This window comes from Bombina bombina, chromosome 2 (assembly GCF_027579735.1).
Source record: "Bombina bombina isolate aBomBom1 chromosome 2, aBomBom1.pri, whole genome shotgun sequence".
Taxonomy (NCBI): Eukaryota; Metazoa; Chordata; class Amphibia; order Anura; family Bombinatoridae; genus Bombina; species Bombina bombina.
The window spans coordinates 254,858,970-254,881,697 of NC_069500.1; the positions used below are offsets into that span (position 1 = coordinate 254,858,970).

Below are 22,728 nucleotides of genomic sequence, written 5' to 3' on the forward strand. Positions count from 1 at the left end.
AGAGATTGTGGTTCCATCTTTGTGTCCTAATCCTTCTTCGAAAAAGGAACGTCTGCTACACAATCTAGATGTAGTTCGTGCCCTGAAATTTTATCTACAGGCAACTAAGGATTTTTGACAAACGTCTTCCCTGTTTGTCGTTTATTCTGGTCAGAGGAGAGGTCAAAAAGCTTGGGCTACCTCTCTCTCCTTTTGGCTTCGTAGCATAATACGGTTAGCCTATGAGACTGCTGGACAGCAGCCTCCTGAAATAATTACAGCACATTCTACTAGAGCTGTGGCTTCCACTTGGGCCTTTAAGAATGAGGCTTCTGTTGAACAGATTTGCAAGGCTGCAACTTGGTCTTCTCTTCATACTTTTTCCAAATTTTACAAATTTGACACTTTGGCTTCTTCGGAGGCTGTTTTTGGGAGAAAGGTTCTTCAGGCAGTGGTTCCTTCCGTATAAAGAGCCTGCCTGTCCCTCCCGTCATCCGTGTACTTTAGCTTTGGTATTGGTATCCCATAAGTAATGGATGATCCGTGGACTGGATACACTTAACAAGAGAAAACATAATTTATGCTTACCTGATAAATTTATTTCTCTTGTAGTGTATCCAGTCCACGGCCCGCCCTGTCACTTTAAGGCAGGTAATTTTTCCATTAAACTACAGTCACCACTGCACCCTATGGTTTTCCTTTCTCTGCATGTTTTCGGTCGAATGACTGGTAATGGCAGTTAGGGGAGGAGCTATATAGCAGCTCTGCTGGGTGAATCCTCTTGCACTTCCTGTTGGGGAGGAGTTAATATCCCATAAGTAATGGATGATCCGTGGACTGGATACACTACAAGAGAAATAAATTTATCAGGTAAGCATAAATTATGTTTTTTACATTAGTTTTGTCCCTAGTTAGATCTTTGCATTTATTTGTCAAGTTAAAGGATTTACTCTAACCACTTATATAAGTGATGTAATATTACAATACTGTATGTATTACTGTATATTGATGGTGGTACTTTATGTGATATGAGGTTTTTATCCATGTTTTACACATGTGCAAGTGTAATCGATAAGTGGAAAAACATATATAAAACGACACTTGTATTATGATATTCCCTTCTGTAGGATGATTTCTGTCTCCTTTAGGATGCTCATTACAAACATGGATATTTAATACATTTCATTCTTGTTATTTATACCTTGTGGTCCGTACTCACTATTATAGGGTGCCATGTAAAGTTTTTGTATCATGTAGTTTTTGATATTTATTCATAACTCAGATGGTGAACATGATTTCTGTTGATCTTTTCTTTAGTGTTAGGTTTACTGTGATATTAGACCATGTGACACACGACACCTCAAGATGTGTATGATGATAGCTTCTGAGTGTTATTGGTGTGATAGTTAGATAGATGTATGTATGTATGCTCATTCTGTCCATCTAGGGTGGACGTTATTGGCATTAGGTTATGATATGAGTGGTTGGGAAATAGATGTTACTTGACGGATGATGGATAGCATTTAGGATTGATGGTGGACAGGAAATATCCTTTTTAGTTCATAGATTCACATGACATATAGGTTTATTTGTGATAACTTATTGATCGGGCCCCACACTGATGATATACAGAGACGTTCTTGGTTTCAGGATTTGGGCCGAATTTATTTCAGTTTAGTGGTGGTTACGTTATATCACTGCTACATGCTGGTTATTGATATTTATGTTTTTATTTGATTTGTTGTTGCATACGGGTTGTTACAACATAGATTTGGTCGATACACATTGGTTTGTTTATAGCGGTTGCTATGGTTGCATGCCTGATATATAACTTGGATATATATATAAAAACACATACACATACACTACAATACATATACATGAGTCCCCTCGAGTGTTGTGCAGCTCCTGTACCAGAACTCAGCACAAAGTACTTCAGAAGAGGTGTATAGTGTTGCCAAATGCCGCCGCCGCCCACCCGCCAACACATTACAATTATTTTCTTCAGTGAGTGACCCACCTGAGAGCTCTAAATATCCAGTCAGTGTCCACTACTCAGCCAGCCTGACCGGATTCATCTTCGCCTCATCAACGCCCTTGCCAAATCTGATTGCTGTCTGGCCTGCCTGGGAGATCCTGTGTGGTGCGCACTTGCATGACTCTGTGCAGACTATAGAAAAGTGCCGCCCCCCAAAAATTTGCTGCCCTAGGCACGGGCCTTTTACTGGGTTTTTTTGGTACATGGGTAAGAAAGAATCTTCAATTGTGTGATATAGTGAGCGCTGGGAAGCTTAAAAGGACTGTGAGGTATGGATATGTTAAAAATGGAATGTATTTATTACAGTTAATATACAATGAAAATACAATATAATACATACAAATTAAAAAGCTTCTAAAATTCTTCCTAAAATCTCTATGGATCCATGAGATATAAGTCTTAAGGATATAGTGTTACCTATATCTGTGGTGTTGGAACAAATATTACGTTAGCTCCGACAACAGTCTAAGACCATAGTATTATGGTCTATAAAGTGCAGTTTAAGCACAGATATTTGCAAACAGCAGATGTGATGTAAATGGCCAAAATTGGCGTAGTACAATGTCAATAATACAGATGTCAACAATACAGATGCAGTATAAAAGTATAAGTGATAGAAATACAATATAAATAAAAGTGTAGGAGAAATCCAATTGTGTAAAAATGGAAATAAAATTTGTTGAAAAAATGAAGAAATTTATGTCTCTCAAATAGTTTCTTAAAAAATGTCTCTTTGGAAAATCACAGTGTTCCAAAAAAAATATATATCAAAGTGTTCCACAAAAATTGCAAAAGTGTTCCACAAAAATTGTAAAAAATGAATCCACAAATAAATATCAAAGTGTTCAAAAAATATGGTGGGTAAGTGCGTTCAAAGAAATCCTAGATGATTAACTTCCAAAATAAACTCCAATAGCTGTGGTAGACGTGAAGGAGATTATAAGAATGCAGAATATAAAAAATATAGAATATAAAAATGCAGAAGAAAAAAAAAAAAAAAAGTACAATAATGTGGCGGGTAGGTCCAAAGTCCTCCTCCTAATCTGTGGGTGAAATAAAGTGCAATAGTGTAATAACGTCTAGATGTGGTATAATAAAATCAGAAATTTGCTCACCAGTATGTCGATGCGTTTCGGCCCTCCTAGGCCTTTCTCAAGGCCTTTGTCTTGAGAAAGGCCTAGGAGGGCCGAAACACGTCGACATACTGGTGAGCAAATTTCTGATTTTATTATACCACATCAAGACGTTATTACACTATTGCACTTTATTTCACCCACAGATTAGGAGGACTTTAGACCTACCCGCCACATTATTGTACTTTTTTTTTTTTTTTTTCTTCTGCATTTTTATATTCTACATTTTTTATATATTTTTTATATTCTGCATTCTTATAATCTCCTTCACGTCTACCACAGCTATTGGAGTTTATTTTGGAAGTTAATCATCTAGGATTTCTTTGAACGCACTTACCCACCATATTTTTTGAACACTTTGATATTTATTTGTGGATTAATTTTTTACAATTTTTGTGGAACACTTTTGCAATTTTTGTGGAACACTCTGATATATATTTTTTTTGGAACACTGTGATTTTCCAAAGAGATATTTTTTAAGAAACTATTTGAGAGACATAAATTTCTTCATTTTTTCAACAAATTTTATTTCCATTTTTACACAATTGGATTTCTCCTACACTTTTATTTATATTGTATTTCTATCACTTATACTTTTATACTGCATCTGTATTGTTGACATCTGTATTATTGACATTATACTACGCCAATTTTGGCCATTTACATCACATCTGCTGTTTGCAAATATCTGTGCTTAAACTGCACTTTATAGACCATAATACTATGGTCTTAGACTGTTGTCGGAGCTAACATAATATTTGTTCCAACACCACAGATATAGGTAACACTATATCCTTAAGACTTATATCTCATGGATCCATAGAGATTTTAGGAAGAATTTTAGAAGCTTTTTAATTTGTATGTATTATATTGTATTTTCATTGTATATTAACTGTAATAAATACATTCCATTTTTAACATATCCATACCTCACAGTCCTTTTAAGCTTCACAGCGCTCACTATATCACACAATTGTAGTCACATCCCAAGTCCACTAGGGGACTTTTGCCAGTGAGCATAAGGCTGTAAAATACTAGCGCTCGGTCTACCACACACACGTTTTAAGAAAGAATCTTCCCGTGGAAAGTATTATTCTGTATCCAATTTGATAACCCTGAGAAATAATATTCTGAATCCACTGATTTTGGACATAGTCTCTCCAAATTCTTTGAAATAGCTTTAGTCTACTCCCACAAGAATAACTGGTTTAAGGGCCACACCTTCATGCAGGTTTAGGAGCGTGATTTGGTATTTTATAAGGCTTGGATTATTTCAATTCAGAGATGGTCTCCAATTAGAGCCAGAGGCCTTAGGCGAAGGAGCAGTTTTCTGTTTTCTATTCTGACAAATGGAACGAAAACGATTAGTAGCTTTAAATTTACGATTAGATTTCTTGTCTTGGGGCAGAAAATCTCCCTTACCCCCAGTAACAGTGGAGATAACAGAATCCAATTGTGAACCAAAAAAATGTCTACCCTGAAAAGAGAGAGATAATAATCTAGTTTTAGACATTGTGTCAGCATTCCAAGATTTAAGCCATAAAGCTCTTCTAGTTAGAATAGCTAAAGACTTAGATTTGACATTGATTTTCATAGCATCAAATACATCATCACAAATAAAATGATTTGCATGTTAAAGTAAAAGAATAATGTTAGATAATTCAGGATCTGAAGACAACTGCTGTGCTTAACTGTCATCAGGAGGTTTAGACTCCTCAATACCGAAAGTAAATAATACTTCCTTTTAAAAAGAGCAAATATATGTTCTATCTTATATAAAAAAGATTTGTCTATTTCTGTCTCTGATGTGGCATCCTCTGAATCAGAGGAAACCCCATCAGTAGAGGATACATCAGTATGCTAATGGTCAGTACAAAATTCACTAGAGTTAGGAAACGTTTGCAAAACCCTTTTACGTTTATTTGAAAGCGGAATAGCAGTCATTGCCTTATCTATAGCTGCAGCAATAAAATCTTTCCTTTCTGAAGGAATGCTTTGTACATTAGACTGACACGGTATAACAGTGGGTGCATTTGTACTCATAGAGATATTATCAGCATGTAATAAATTGTAAAAAACATAATTTATGTAAGAACTTACCTGATAAATTCATTTCTTTCATATTAGCAAGAGTCCATGAGCTAGTGACGTATGGGATATACATTCCTACCAGGAGGGGCAAAGTTTCCCAAACCTCAAAATGCCTATAAATACACCCCTCACCACACCCACAAATCAGTTTAACGTATAGCCAAGAAGTGGGGTGATAAGAAAAAAGTGCGAAAGCATAAAAAATAAGGAATTGGAATAATTGTGCTTTATACAAAAAAACCATAACCACCACAAAAGGGTGGGCCTCATGGACTCTTGCTAATATGAAAGAAATGAATTTATCAGGTAAGTTCTTACATAAATTATGTTTTCTTTCATGTAATTAGCAAGAGTCCATGAGCTAGTGACGTATGGGATAATGACTACCCAAGATGTGGATCTTCCACGCAAGAGTCACTAGAGAGGGAGGGATAAAATAAAGACAGCCAATTCCGCTGAAAATAATCCACACCCAAAATAAAGTTTAAATCTTATAATGAAAAAAACTGAAATTATAAGCAGAAGAATCAAACGGAAACAGCTGCCTGAAGTACTTTTCTACCAAAAACTGCTTCAGAAGAAGAAAACACATCAAAATGGTAGAATTTAGTAAAAGTATGCAAAGAAGACCAAGTGGCTGCTTTGCAAATCTGATCAACTGAAGCTTCATTCCTATACGCCCAGGAAGTAGAAACTGACCTAGTAGAATGAGCTGTAATCCTTTAAGGCGGAGTTTTACCAGACTCGACATAGGCATGATGAAACAAAGATTTTAACCAAGATGCCAAAGAAATGGCAGAAGCCTTCTGACCTTTCCTAGAACCGGAAAAGATAACAAATAGACCAGAAGTCTTTCGGAAATCCTTAGTAGCTTCAACATAATATTTCAAAGCTCTAATTACATCCAAAGAATGCAACGAGTTTTCCTTAGAATTCTTAGGATTAGGACACAATGAAGGAACCACAATTTCTCTACTAATGTTGTTAGAATTCACAACCTTAGGTAAAAATTTAAAAGAAGTTCACAACACCGCCTTATCCTGATGAAAAATCAGAAAAGGAGACTCACAAGAAAGAGCAGATAATTCAGAAACTCTTCTAGCAGAAGAGATGGCCAAAAGAAACAAAACTTTCCAAGAAAGTAATTTAATGTCCAGCGAATGCATAGGTTCAAACGGAGGAGCTTGAAGAGCCCCCAGAACCAAATTCAAACTCCAAGGAGGAGAGATTGACTTAATAACAGGTTTTATACGAGCCAAAGCTTGTACAAAACAATGAATGTCAGGAAGACTAGCAATCTTTCTGTGAAAAAGAACAGAAAGAACAGAGATTTGACCTTTAAAGGAACTTGCAGACAAACCTTATCCAAACCATCCTGAAGAAACTGTAAAATTCTAGGAATTCTAAAAGAATGCCAAGAAAAATGATGAGAAAAACACCAAGAAATGAAAATCTTCCAGACTCGATAATATATCTTCCTAGATACAGTTTTACGAGCCTGTAACATAGTATTAATCACAGAGTCAGAGAAACCTCTATGATTGAGAATCAAGCGTTCAATCTCCATACCTTCAAATTTAAGGATTTGAGAACATGATGGAAAAAAGGACCTTGCGATAGAAGGTCTGGTCTTAACGGAAGAGTCCACGGTTGGCAAGTGGCCATCTGGACAAGATCCGCATACCAAAACCTGTGAGGCCATGCTGGAGCCACCAGCAGAATAAACAAACGTTCCTTTAGAATCTTGGAAAAAGAACTATAGGCGGAAAGATATAAGCAGGATGATACTTCCAAGGAAGTGACAATGCATCCACTGCTTCCGCCTGAGGATCCCTGGATCTGGACAGATACCTGGGAAGCTTCTTGTTTAGATGAGAAGCCATCAGATCTATTTCTGGAAGTCCCCATATTTGAACAATCTGAAGAAATACCTCTGGGTGAAGAAACCATTCGCCCGGATGTAGAGTTTGGCGACTGAGATAATCCGCTTCCCAATTGTCTATACCTGGGATATGAACCGCAGAAATTAGACATGAGCTGGATTCCACCCATACAAGTATTTGAGAGACTTCTTTCATAGACAGAGGACTGTGAGTTCCTCCTTGATGATTGACATATGCCACGGTTGTGACATCGTCCGTCTAGAAACAAATGAACGACTCTCTCTTTAGAAGAGGCCACGACTGAAGAGCTCTGAAAATTGCACGGAGTTCCAAAAATGTTGATTGGTAATCTCACCCCCTGAGATTCCCAAACCCCTTGTGCTGTCAGAAACCCCCATACAGCTCCCCAACCTGTCAGATTTGCATCTGTTGAGATCACAGTCTAGGTTGGAGGAACAAAAAGAAGCCCCCTGAACTAAACGATGGTGATCTGTCCACCACGTCAGAGAGTGTCGAACAATCGGTTTTAAAGATATTAATTGAGATATCTTTGTATAATCCCTGCACCACTGGTTCAGCATACAGAGCTGAAGAGGTCGCATGTGAAAACGAGCAAAGGGAATCGCGTCCAATGCAGCAGTCATAAGACCTAGAATTTCCATGCATAAGGCTACCGAAGGGAATGATTGAGACTGAAGGTTTCGATAAGCTGAAACCAATTTCAGACGCCTCTTGTCCGTCAGAGACAGAATCAAGAACACTGAATCTATCAGGAAACCTAAAAAGGTTACCCTTGTCTGAGGAATCAAACTAACTTTTTGGTAAATTGATCCTCCAACCATGTTCTTGAAGAAACAACACTTATAAAAGACTGGAAAGGTTCTTTCTAGAGAAAATGAGCAAAGGGAATTGAATCCAATGCTGTGGCCATAAGACCTAAAACTTCTATGCATATATAGCAACTGAAGGAAATAATAGAGACTAAAGGTACCGATAGACGGAACCCAATAACATTATCCCTTGTCTGATGGAGACAAGGACAGTGACACAAACTATCTGGAAACCTAAAAAAAGGTGACCCTTGTGTGAGGAATCAAGAGCTTTAGAAAAGAAGATCCTCTAACTATGTCCTGAAGAGTAAGTGAATCATATGAGATTCCGCATCCTCAGAAAATAATCTGAATGAAAACAGAAAAATGAAAATATGCATTTATTGTATCTAATGAAAACAAATAATGCTATCAAAGACCATAAAAAGGCAAAATAGTTTGAATAAAACTCCAAAACCCGGTTCCTCAAAAGAAACTGGAAGAAATACCCCAGAAGATTCCAGGTCTGAGCAGCGCTTGAACCCCATGGGTGCCCAGCCATGCTTCAACAGAACCCAAAATATATAGGACAGAAACACAGTTAAAGAAAGTGTTAGCCTTGCTGGAATAAAATCAAAGAAATTTGGACAAAATAAATTTCAAAGAAGCCTTAACCTGCCCCTTACCAGCCAAGCTGGAATACGGCACGTACATCGCAAAATTAGGGAGCTGATTTCAAAATCCAATTATAGACATGTTACTTGGGAAAGAACTCAGGAATTTGTTCCTTAATAAGAACAACCAAACTAGTATAAGCTTAAAGTTTTAGTCTTAGAACTCAACCTTGAAGCCCAGAGTAACAGTTAAGAATTGAATCCAATTATAAAACAAATAATTGATTATCTTAGAAAAAAGGAAATATGGATTTTTTTTTTTTTTTTTTTTAAAAATCACAAAATTCTTCTAGCTAAAAAAGCTAAAGACATAGATTAACCCTCATTTGCGAAAATATTCAATAAAATGAAATTATTAGCATGATAGTTTAGTTTAAAGGACCAGCCAATACAGTGGACTTGCATAATCAATAAATGCAAAACAATAAGACAAATGCAACAGCACCTAGTCTAGTAAATGTTGTCCCTTTAACAATGCTAAAATAAATCATAATCTGATACTTGATCTTAAAGTAAACAGAGAAAATTAAGCAATTGCAATATCCAAATAAATCACAGGACCAAGAAAAGTACCTGAAACTAAATAATTTTCCATAAATAAGATACAACTATCTAAAGGAAAATAAATACTATTTTGCTATAGAAACAATAGCATAATTAGTAGAATTAGAGATAGCCCCAATAAATTGGAGAACCCTCCAAATTGAGTTTAACTGCTGGCAAAGAATATAGTTTAAAACCTTTGAAGAAGGAATAAAAGAAAATTCTCAGCCTATTCCATTCCCTAGTATAGGGAATTGGAAAGAAAACCTCTAATGAAATAAATAGGCAGAAATAATGTCAGCTAGTCTTAATGAACTAGTTACCTTAATATCCAAAATAATCAACACCTTTTCAACAAAGAACAAATGAACTTTAATAATTGAAAAATAATAAAAAAGTAGATTTGTTAGTGTCAATATCTGATGAAGAAAATTTCTGAAAAAAACATCATCAGAGAAGGATAAATCAGTATGTTGTTGGTCATTTGAAACTTCAATAATTAAAAAAGAAGTGAAAAAGACCTAAAAATTTTATTAGAAGGCACGAAGTCAGACAAAGCCTTTAACATAGAATCAGAAAAATATTTCTTATAATTCTTCTAAATATTTCTTGTAAGAAAAGAAAATATATAAAGCATAAATACTAATGGATTCCGCATGTAAAAGTATAACATAATATCTTATTACAAACCATAGCTAAAGATAAACATTTATAACATTTAAAATAAATGAACTTAGCTTTGGTAGAACTGAAACTCAGTTAAGCGTTTTTCCAAAAGTGGCTTCTGATTCAGAGTCCATTTGAGACATCTTGCAATATGTAATAGAAAAAACAACATATAAAGCAAAATTTATCAAATTCCTTAAATGACAGTTTCAGGAATGGGAAAAAAATGCCAATGAACAAGCTTCTAGCAACCAGAAGCAATAAATAATGAGACTTAAATATTGTGGAGACAACAATGACGCTCAAATTTTTTAGCGCCAAAAAAGCCGCCCACATTATTTGGCGCCTAAATGCTTTTGGCGCCAAAAATGGCGCCACATCCGGTAACGCCATTTTTTGGCGCAAAAACGGCAAAAAAATGACGCAACTTCCGGCGACACGTATGACGCCGGAAGTGACAAGAAAATTTTTGCGCCAAGAAAGTCCGCGCCAAGAATGACGCAATAAAATGAAGCATTTTCAGCCCCCGCGAGCCTAACAGCCCACAGGAAAAAAAGTCAAATTTTAAGGTAAGAAAAAATTGAGTTATTCATATGCATTATCCCAAATATGAAACTGACTGTCTGAAAATAAGGAACGTTGAACATCCTGAATCAAGGAAAATAAATGTTTAAACACATATATTTAGAACTTTATATAAAAGTGCCCAACCATAGCTTAGAGTGTCACAGAAAATAAGACTTACTTACCCCAGGACACTCATCTACATGTAGTAGAAAGCCAAACCAGTACTGAAACGAGAATCAGTAGAGGTAATGGTATATATAAGAGTATATCGTCGATCTGAAAAGGGAGGTAAGAGATGAATCTCTACGACCGATAACAGAGAACCTATGAAATAGACCCCGTAGAAGGAGATCATTGAATTCAAATAGGCAATACTCTCTTCACATCCCTCTGACATTCACTGCACGCTGAGAGGAAAACCGGGCTCCAACCTGCTGCGGAGCGCATATCAACGTAGAATCTAGCACAAACTTACTTCACCACCTCCACAGGAGGCAAAGTTTGTAAAAACTGATTTGTGGGTGTGGTGAGGGGTGTATTTATAGGCATTTTGAGGTTTGGGAAACTTTGCCCCTCCTGGTAGGAATGTATATCCCATATGTCACTAGCTCATGGACTCTTGCTAATTACATGAAAGAAATAAGAGCCACATAATTGAGCTGAATAATTTAGATCAGCTTTTTTACAACAAACACACTTAGCTTTGGTAGTAATATGTTCAGCAGCTCAAATCCTATGGTAACAACTGAGGCAGGTTCAGTTTGAGATATAATTGCAAAAAAACAAAAAATTGAAAAATATATTATTTCTGAAAATATATATATATATATATATATATATATATATATATATATATATATATATAAAAAATATATATAAAACAGGCCTGAGAAAATGGGAAACAGAGTGAATAATTATAAAAAGAATAAACGGATTATGAAACCAATGCTGCACAAAAGCTCTCTCTAAAAAAAAAGGCGCGAAAATTTGGAGCAAAAAAATCCGAAATGATGACATGTCACGCATGACGTAAATAGCGTCATCACGTGCGTGTTTGCGTGCAAATTTTAAATCAATACATTGAAAAAAAAAACTGAAGTAAAAAAGTGATGTATACACCAAATTTAGCCAATTTGTTTAAAATAAATTAATAGCACCCAAACACACTATGTATGTTTCACAAACTCTACAAACCTTATAAAATATGCCTTTTTTAGACATCTTTTAGCCACTAATGAAAGTTACTAAAAAAGAGCACTGAAATACTCAAGGCATGTATAGAAACAATATATAACAACTTTTACTTAAAAGTAGGGGTTGATCGATTATTGAGTGGCCGATTATTTGGAATTTCTGAAATAATCGGTCAGAAACTTATCGATATGGAGCAAATTTAAAAGTAATTTATCTCTGTGTACTTCAGGGAAACTATGTAGTTTTAAGTGACATAAATCATCTATGTTTGGTAATGCAAGTCTATCTACAGGCCTGCCATTGGGTGTGTGGTAGTTGGTAACTGAGCTCCCAGGAACACCTGGGCTTGGATTCAGTTATCAGATGTAGTGATGCACATCTTGGTTTTGCAGCCTGATAGCACATATAAGCTGGACATAGCATAGCATCTAATAATAAATAGCACTGATGGCAGAGTCCAAGCCCAGGTGTTCATGGGAGCTCAGTTACCAACTACCATATCCCCCAATGGCAGGCCTGTAAATGGACTTGCATTAACAAACATATATGATTTGTGAAATGGAAAATGTGATCTTTAAGTGGCACTTAAAACTACATAGTTTCTCTGCAATACACAGAGCTAAATTACTTTTGATTTGCTCATGGGGTCAGCAATACATAAAATCAATCTGCTTGCTAATTGCTGTCAGAAATAGAAAATTATTTATTGCATTCTGATAAATTTAAAACATTTGCATAACATTTAATTAAAGCAGCTATATTTGGCAATTTTTTAATTTTAATATTTTATTTTCCCCTTAGATGGGCATAGAAAAAACATAATTTATGCTTACCTGATAAATTCCTTTCTTCTGTAGTGTGATCAGTCCACGGGTCATCATTACTTCTGGGATATTACTCCTCCCCAACAGGAAGTGCAAGAGGATTCACCCAGCAGAGCTGCATATAGCTCCTCCCCTCTACGTCACCCCCAGTCATTCGACCAAGGACCAACGAGAAAGGAGAAACCAAGGGTGTAGTGGTGACTGGAGTATAATTTAAAAAAATAATTACCTGCCTTAAAAACAGGGCGGGCCGTGGACTGATCACACTACAGAAGAAAGGAATTTATCAGGTAAGCATAAATTATGTTTTCTTCTGTTAAGTGTGATCAGTCCACGGGTCATCATTACTTCTGGGATACCAATACCAAAGCAAAAGTACACGGATGACGGGAGGGATAGGCAGGCTCTTTATACAGAAGGAACCACTGCCTGAAGAACCTTTCTCCCAAAAATAGCCTCCGAGGAAGCAAAAGTGTCAAATTTGTAAAATTTGGAAAAAGTATGAAGCGAAGACCAAGTTGCAGCCTTGCAAATCTGTTCAACAGAGGCCTCATTCTTGAAGGCCCAAGTGGAAGCCACAGCTCTAGTAGAGTGAGCTGTAATTCTTTCAGGAGGCTGCTGTCCAGCAGTCTCATAAGCTAAACGTATTATACTACGAAGCCAAAAGGAAAGAGAGGTAGCAGAAGCCTTTTGACCTCTCCTCTGACCAGAGTACACGACAAACAGAGAAGACGTTTGTCGAAATTCCTTAGTTGCCTGTAAGTAAAATTTTAGGGCACGAACTACGTCCAGATTGTGTAGTAGACGTTCCTTCTTCGAAGAAGGATTTGGACACAAAGAAGGAACAACAATCTCTTGATTGATATTCCTATTAGTGACTACCTTAGGTAAGAACCCAGGTTTAGTACGCAGAACTACCTTATCCGAATGAAAAATCAAATAAGGAGAATCACAATGTAAGGCTGATAACTCAGAGACTCTTCGAGCCGAGGAAATAGCCATTAAAAATAGAACTTTCCAAGATAACAACTTTAGATCAATGGAATGGAGGGGTTCAAACGGAACGCCCTGTAAAACGTTAAGAACAAGGTTTAAACTCCATGGCGGAGCAACAGTTTTAAACACAGGCTTAATCCTCGCCAAAGCCTGACAAAAAGCCTGAACGTCTGGTACTTCTGACAGACGTTTGTGTAACAGAATAGACAGAGCTGAGATCTGTCCTTTTAGTGAACTAGCAGATAAACCCTTTTCTAAACCTTCTTGTAGAAAAGACAATATCCTAGGAATCCTAACCTTACTCCAAGAGTAACCTTTGGATTCACACCAATATAGGTATTTACGCCATATCTTATGGTAAATCTTTCTGGTAACAGGCTTCCTAGCCTGTATTAAGGTGTCAATAACTGACTCAGAAAACCCACGTCTTGATAAGATCAAACGTTCAATTTCCAAGCAGTCAGCTTCAGAGAAGTTAGATTTTGATGTTTGAAAGGACCCTGTATCAGGAGGTCCTGTTTCAGAGGTAGAGACCAAGGTGGACAGGATGACATGTCCACCAGGTCTGCATACCAAGTCCTGCGTGGCCATGCAGGTGCTATTAGAATCACTGATGCTCTCTCCTGTTTGATTCTGGCAATCAATCGAGGAAGCATCGGGAAGGGTGGAAACACATAAGCCATCCTGAAGTCCCAAGGTGCTGTCAGGGCATCTATTAGGACTGCTCCTGGATCCCTGGATCTGGACCCGTAACGAGGAAGCTTGGCGTTCTGTCGAGACGCCATGAGATCTATCTCTGGTTTGCCCCAACGTCGAAGTATTTGGGCAAAAACCTCCGGATGAAGTTCCCACTCCCCCGGATGAAAAGTCTGACGACTTAAGAAATACGCCTCCCAGTTCTCCACTCCCGGGATGTGGATTGCTGACAGGTGGCAAGAGTGAGACTCTGCCCAGCGAATTATCTTTGATACTTCCATCATTGCTAGGGAGCTTCTTGTCCCTCCCTGATGGTTGATGTAAGCTACAGTCGTGATGTTGTCCGACTGAAACCTGATGAACCCCCGAGTTGTCAACTGGGGCCAAGCCAGGAGGGCATTGAGAACTGCTCTCAATTCCAGAATGTTTATTGGCAGGAGACTCTCCTCCTGACTCCATTGTCCCTGAGCCTTCAGAGAATTCCAGACGGCACCCCAACCTAGAAGGCTGGCGTCTGTTGTTACAATTGTCCAGTCTGGTCTGCTGAATGGCATCCCCCTGGACAGATGTGGCCGAGAAAGCCACCATAGAAGAGAATTTCTGGTCTCTTGATCCAGATTCAGAGAAGGGGACAAGTCTGAGTAATCCCCATTCCACTGACTTAGCATGCATAGTTGCAGTGGTCTGAGGTGTAAGCGAGCAAATGGCACTATGTCCATTGCCGCTACCATTAAGCCGATTACCTCCATGCATTGAGCCACTGACGGGTGTTGAATGGAATGAAGGGTGCGGCAAGCACTTTGAAGTCTTGTTAACCTGACCTCTGTCAGGTAAATCTTCATTTCTACAGAATCTATAAGAGTCCCCAGGAAGGGAACTCTTGTGAGTGGAACGAGTGAACTTTTCTTTTCGTTCACCTTCCATCCATGTGACCTTAGAAATGCCAGTACTAACTCTGTATGAGACTTGGCAGTTTGAAAGCTTGAAGCTTGTATCAGAATGTCGTCTAGGTACGGAGCTACCGAAATTCCCTGCGGTCTTAGTACCGCCAGAAGAGCACCTAGAACCTTTGTGAAGATTCTTGGAGCTGTAGCCAATCCGAATGGAAGAGCTACAAACTGGTAATGCCTGTCTAGAAAGGCAAACCTTAGATACCGGTAATGATCTTTGTGAATCGGTATATGAAGGTAAGCATCCTTTAAATCCACTGTGGTTATGTACTGACCTTCTTGGATCATGGGTAAAATTGTCCGAATAGTCTCCATTTTGAATGATGGAACTCTTAGGAATTTGTTTAGGATCTTTAAATCCAGGATTGGTCTGAAAGTTCCCTCTTTTTTGGGAACCACAAACAGATTTGAGTAAAACCCTTGTCCCTGTTCCGACCGTGGAACTGGATGGATTACTCCCATTAACAATAGTTCTTGTATGCAGCGTAGAAACGCTTCTTTCTTTGTTTGGTTTGTTGACAACCTTGACAGATGAAATCTCTCTCTTGGAGGAGAGTATTTGAAGTCCAGAAGGTATCCCTGAGATATTATCTCTAGCGCCCAGGGATCCTGGACATCTCTTGCCCAAGCCTGGGCGAAGAGAGAAAGTCTGCCCCCCACTAGATCCGATCCCGGATCGGGGGCCCTCAATTCATGCTGTTTTAGTGGCAGCAGCAGGTTTCCTGGCCTGCTTGCCCTTGTTCCAGGACTGGTTAGGTCTCCAGCCTTGTCTGTAGCGAGCACCAGATCCTTCTTGTTTTGGAGCAGTGGAAGTTGATGCTGCTCCTGCTTTGAAATTCCGAAAGGAACGAAAATTAGACTGTCTAGCCTTAGGTTTGGCTTTGTCTTGAGGCAGGGCGTGGCCCTTACCTCCTGTAATGTCAGCGATAATTTCTTTCAAACCGGGCCCAAATAAGGTCTGCCCCTTGAAAGGTATATTAAGTAATTTGGACTTAGAAGTTACATCAGCTGACCAGGATTTTAGCCACAGTGCTCTGCGCGCCTGAATGGCGAATCCGGAATTCTTAGCCGTAAGTTTAGTTAAATGTACTACGGCTTCCGAAATGAATGAATTAGCTAGCTTAAGAATTCTAAGCCTGTCCGAAATGTCGTCCAGCGTAGCTGAACTAAGGTTCTCTTCTAGAGACTCAATCCAGAATGCCGCTGCAGCCGTGACCGGCGCAATGCATGCAAGGGGTTGCAATATAAAACCTTGTTGAACAAACATTTTCTTAAGGTAACCCTCTAACTTTTTATCCATTGGATCTGAAAAGGCACAGCTATCCTCTACCAGGATAGTGGTACGCTTGGCTAAAGTAGAAACTGCTCCCTCCACCTTAGGGACCGTTTGCCATAAGTCCCGTGTGGTGGTGTCTATTGGAAACATTTTTCTAAATATCGGAGGGGGTGAGAACGGCACACCGGGTCTATCCCACTCCTTAGTAATAATTTCAGTTAGTCTCTTAGGTATAGGAAAAACATCAGTACTTGTTGGTACAGCAAAATATTTATCCAACCTACACATTTTCTCTGGTATTGCAACTGTGTTACAATCATTCAGGGCCGCTAACACCTCCCCTAGTAATACACGGAGGTTTTCCAGCTTAAATTTAAAATTTGAAATATCTGAATCCAATCTGTTTGGATCAGAACCGTCAGCCGCAGAATGAAGCTCTCCGTCCTCATGTTCTGCAAGTTGTGACGCAGTATCTGACATGGCCCTAGCATTATCAGCGCACTCTGTTCTCACCCCAGAGTGATCACGCTTGCCTCTTAGTTCTGGTAATTTAGCCAAAACCTCAGTCATAACAGTAGCCATATCTTGTAATGTTATTTGTAATGGCTGCCCAGATGTACTGGGCGCCACCATATCGCGCACCTCCCGAGCGGGAGATGCAGGTACTGTCACGTGAGGCGAGTTAGTCGGCATAACTCTCCCCTCGTTGTTTGGTGAAATTTGTTCAATTTGTACAGATTGACTTTTATTTAAAGTAGCATCAATACAGTTAGTACATAAATTTCTATTGGGCTCCACTTTGGCGTTAGCACAAATAGTACAGGTCTCATCCTCTGAATCAGACATGTTTAACACACTAGCAAATAAACTTGCAACTTGGAAATATTATTCAAGTAAAATACAATGAAAAAACGTACTGTGCTTAAGAAGCACTGAAAGATATATAACAGTTGAAATCAATAAACTTTGTAAAACAAAACACAATTTAGCAAAGGCTTGTTCCCATTAGCAAAGAATAACTAACCCTGATGGCATAAAAAAGTTAAAGAATAAACGTTTTTTATCACAGTCAACTACAATCTCACAGCTCTGTTAGATTACTTCCCTCAAACAAGCTTTGAAGACCCCTGAGTTCTGTAGAGATAAACCGGAACATGCAGGAAAAAACAATGAGCTTCTGACTGAAATTTTTGATGCGTAGCAAAAGCGCCAAAAAAAGGTCCCTCCCCCTCACACACAACAGTGAGAGAGATCAGTAAACTGTCATAATTAGATCAAGCAACTGCCAAGTGGAAAAAAAGTGCCCAAACATTTTATTCACCCAGTACCTCAGAAAATGAAAACGATTTTACATTCCAGCAAAAACGTTTAACATAATTAAGAGTTATTAAGAAGCCTGTTGCTTTGCAATTAGGCTAAAGTCTTATATACACAGTGTAATTCCAGTGAAGTACCATTCCCCAGAATACTCAAATGTAAAATATACATACATGATATTATGTCGGTATGGCAGGATTTTCTCATCAATTCCATTGTCAGAAAATAAAAACTGCTACATACCTCTTTGCAGATTAAACTGCCCGCTGTCCCCTGATCTGAAGTTTACCTCTCCTCAGATGGCCGAGAAACAGCAATATGATCTTAACAACTCCGGCTAAAATCATAGTAAAACTCTGGTAGATTCTTCTTCAAACTCTACCAGAGAAGGAATAACACACTCCGGTGCTATTAAAAAAATAACAAACTTTTGATTGAAGAAATAAAACTAAATAAAATCACCATAGTCCTCTCACACATCCTATCTAGTCGTTGGGTGCAAGAGAATGACTGGGGGTGACGTAGAGGGGAGGAGCTATATGCAGCTCTGCTGGGTGAATCCTCTTGCACTTCCTGTTGGGGAGGAGTAATATCCCAGAAGTAATGATGACCCGTGGACTGATCACACTTAACAGAAGAAACAAACAAACCTTGAGTAGAAAGCTATGCAGTATAGGAGACTAGTATCAATATTCTCTAGCAGTGGATAAAAATGCTCTGACCATTAGGTGGCGCTATTACACATGTATAAAACTGCCCATAAGTGACATAATAAAGAAATTTATAGTCCACTCAGTACCAAGGAATGTATTTGCAATTAAGTACATATATGAGCATATTAAAAATGAAAGCAAATAAATCTAGCACCGATATTCCAGCATGTCCTTTCTTTCCCTGTCAAGTGACAGTATATATATATATATATATATATATATATATTTACTTTTAACCCTTATCTGTAAAGTGTACCAAGTGAGTGTGTTTTTAGTGAAGTGGCAGCAATATATGGAAAAAAACCAGAAGCCATTTAACAGGAGAACATGCTGAAATGTTATGCTTTCTGCACTATAATTTTGTTCTGCTTAACTGGGAGTATTGAAGACATTGTGTAGTGTCTAGCGTTGCAGTAGTGACACATTTAATGTTATATCAGTGTGCAGTTTAAAGGTATTTATGCCATTTTCTATGTTTTGGGAAGCCATTTAATAAGTTAATTTTCAAGCACTTTATTTCTCCCAGTTGTTTACTTTTAATGTTTAAAATTTTAATAAACATGTTCAGTTTATACCAGATGTGTGTAGAAATTGTATTGATTTTGAAAAACTTTAAAAAGTACAGAATATCAGCCCTTTATCAGCCTGAAAGTCGGTCAATAATTGGTATCGGCCCTGAAAAACTATTTCGGTCTATCCCAATCTATAGCTGAGAGTGTTTTTTATTGAGAATAAACAAACATATACTTACCTTTAAGACACCCATCCACATATAGCAGACAGCCAAACCAGTACTGAAACATATCAGCAGAGGTAATGGTACAAGAGTATATTGTCGATCTATAAAGGGAGGCAGCAGATGAATCCCTGTGACTGATTTACAGAGAGTCTTATGAAAAGCTTTCCCATAGGCGAAAACATGGTATCATCAGGCAATACTCCCTTCACATCCCTCAGACAAACACTGCACTTAGAGAGGAGCTGGGCTTCAATATGCTTAGAAGCGACCCAAGCACATCATGCTTCACCACCTCCTAAGGAGGAAAAGTTTTCAAAACTGAGGAATAAGTAAGGTGGGAGATGTATTTATAGGCATTTGAGGTTTGGGAAACTTTGCCCCCTCCTGTTAGGAATGTATATCCCATCAGTAACAAACTTGTGGACTCTCGCCACCTATATGAAAGAAAACAATAATTATATATATATTTTATTGATTAAAATAGGCTGCTGTAATATAGAGCTCTTGTAACAGTGGCGGGTAACAATCAAGTTTATTATTTTTTTTTTTAAATCTCAAATAACTATGAAAATTTAAGTTTCATAATAACAGAAAACAAAGTGCTCCACTGAGTTGTTTATTTTATCTTATCTTATCTCTGAAATTGAGTTTAAAAACCATTACTGCTATAGATTGGTTTTATATGCTGTAACCAAAGACATTCATACATTACATAGCTCCTAATTATTCTAAAGGTCCGTTTTATAACAAAAATGTCCAACAGACACATTTTTAAATGTTTAAACAAATGGGGTAAGGGACAAAATCACAGAGAACAAATCTAAAATACGTTGCAAAAATAAACAGGTCCCTGTTGCAGAACATTTCATAGAGAAAGGACATAATAAAAGCCAATTATGTTTTAGACAATTAAGGTTAAAAATACCTTGAAGGGGTGGTGACAGAGAAAGTATGTTAAATGAAAGGGAAATGCAATAGATTTAGTATTTAGACTCAATGACACCCAAGGGAATAAACCATGAATTTGGTTGTTTTAGTACATTTTGGATTGTTTATGAATTGATAAATGCAAATATGAACATGTAATTTTTTATCTGATTTTAACCTTTTTATAAGATTATGTATTTTTTTTTTTTTTTGCATCATTGTATTATTGTTGAATGTATAGAAACAATTAAAAAAACAATGACATGCTTTGACCGGTTTGACCACTAGGTGGTGATATAACACCAAAACGTGAATGATTGTAGCACTTTGCAAAACTATTTAAACACAGGTGGGGTTATCATTGGGTAAGCATGATGAAGGGCAGGGATTAGCTCAAAATATTGCTAGTTTGGCCCCATGTTTGTACAATAAAGATTAATTTTAAAATTCAGAAGCTGGAGGACATTGTTGTTGTTTTTTTAGTATCCCTAACCACAACCCCACACCTCACCACCATAATGACTTAGCACCCCCCAGCAATATTGCCAAATAGTGACCATTCATCTATAGCAAGTATGTAATTAAACTTGTCTATCCACCACAATTAACCCTGATCATTATCCCTTGTCCCATGATTATTACCCTGTCCCTAAACACAACCCCTCACTACAGACCCAACTCTGCTCTTTGCAATACCCCTCCCCTACACTGAGTCAGGTAGGTGTAAATGCAATGAGGGGCCAAATTTGCTAAGTCAGATAACCGTAATAAGAGGGGAGTGGGGTCTGGTGGGACTTTGGGATAGATGTGTTTAAAAGCATGGTTATATTTAGGGTTCATTGGGGATAACACAATTGAAACCTTTTTGCTAATTTAAGTTCTCAAAATACTATTTTTACAATTATAAGACTGTATTGGAAGATATAAAACTGAGAGAAAATCATATAGTTATTTGAAAATCTAATATCTAAGCATTGATGTTATGCTATGCAACCAATTACCTAGAGGTGATTTCATAGTACTTTATTAAAATATTTGTACTGCTTATTTATTAAATAAATTTTTTATTCATCTCATACTTTTGTATTTCCTTCTCATTGCATATTAATATATTTTAAAGATTAGCATTCATTCCAATCCAGTGTTTTATTAACTGGTAAGCAATAGCGTGTCTTGGAGGGACAGTTAAAACATGATGGCTTCCCTTGATCACAGCTTCTACAACCTGCAACAAGTAAAAACAAAAACATTGTCACTAAAATAGTTATTATACATTGAAAAACCTCTTAAGACCCTAGAGCTGGAAATATATTTTTAAAACACATTTCTGCAGCGCTATTATGTGTATATTAAAAGGATCAGTAAAGTCAAAATTAATTTTTCATGACTCAAAACATGTACTTTTAAACACAACTCTCCAATATACTTCTATTATCCATTTAGCTTCATTCTCTTGGCATCCTTTGTTGAAGATTAGGCTCTAGAGCAGCAATGTACTACTGGGAGCTGGCAGATCAAATCTGGACCCGATATTCAAAGGATTGTCAGGTCAGAGAGAAAAGCTCATTTCTGACTCAATCCGTCGCTCGGGGCCATAGGATAGTGTAGGGCACAACATATACTGACTATTCAGTAAATATAAATATGGTTTCTGTTTAACAACAGTTCAAATAATAGATATGTAAACTGAGTAACTGCAGTAGATTTCTTACAATTTCTAATCTCACCACTGAACTTGTAGTAGCGATATAAATACAACGTTAAAACATGTCATTTTAAAAACACTTTTTACATGGAGCAAAGCTTAAAAAAGAAAAATGTATAATATCATCCTGTACACAAACTCTTGTTCCCAAAATGAAAAGAACACACCAAAAGTTAAAAACATATTTTTTTAAAATAACAAACCTACTTTAAATATACAATATAGAATTATACAGTATAATAAATGATGTATCTATATAACACACTATATTCACATGCACAATATGCCCACAATCCCCCACCTCATATATGTTTCTTATTCATATACTGGTTACACTATTGTAGTGTAACAAAAGAGGTAGAGTTTTGGTTCACACATGTACATTGTATTGCAATTCAATACTGTCGGCAGCAGTGTGTAGGTTTGTCACGTGAAATGCAGAACATTTTGTGGAAGGGCACCGCAGAGCTCCCTTACTTGCATCTGCTTCCCTTGGTCCTTCCCCCAGAACTTCCTAAAGCAGCTCTGCTATTGTGACTAGCGGTGTCGGAGCAGTAGGGCGAGGTGTGTGGAAGAAGAACGTCGAGTATAGACTAGAGTGAGAAGAACAGTGCAAGGAGTTACACCACTACCAACTCTCGGCTGTGCTGAGCGGAGGAGTCCCCCAGGGGTCCTGGAATTGGACTGCACTGAGCGGGACCCTTGCCATCTTGGCCAATTGTGTGGAGAATCAGTGTGCTCCCAATCACCCGGGCGAGCGCAGCTCTAGGCTGTCACCCAGTCAACCCACCTGCTGCTGGCTTTTTACTTGGCTCTTTCAAAAATGCATCCAAACATAGCTAAAAAAAGCATTAAAAATGATTCTGCAGTTTTCTACTACATACAATTGTGAAATAACCGTGGAAGCTTAAAAATGCTTGATGGCGAACTGTGAGTATCTTTATCTAATATTCCACCAAATATTCAGAAACTGTGTTCATCCCATCAACCTCATACATCTCATTAAAA

General features: G+C 37.7%; 1 protein-coding gene across 2 annotated transcripts in view; it reads right to left on the reverse strand.

The window, feature by feature from the left end:
* Nucleotides 1-19,601: 19,601 nt before the first annotated feature.
* NUDT12 (nudix hydrolase 12) overlaps nucleotides 19,602-22,728 on the reverse strand; it is a 194,197-nt gene continuing 191,070 nt past the window's right edge. For both annotated transcript variants that reach the window (XM_053701524.1, XM_053701525.1), the window contains exon 7: nucleotides 19,602-21,240. In XM_053701524.1, the coding sequence (XP_053557499.1) occupies nucleotides 21,130-21,240 (111 nt within the window). In that variant the 3' untranslated portion in view covers nucleotides 19,602-21,129. The remainder of the gene's footprint in view (nucleotides 21,241-22,728) is intronic.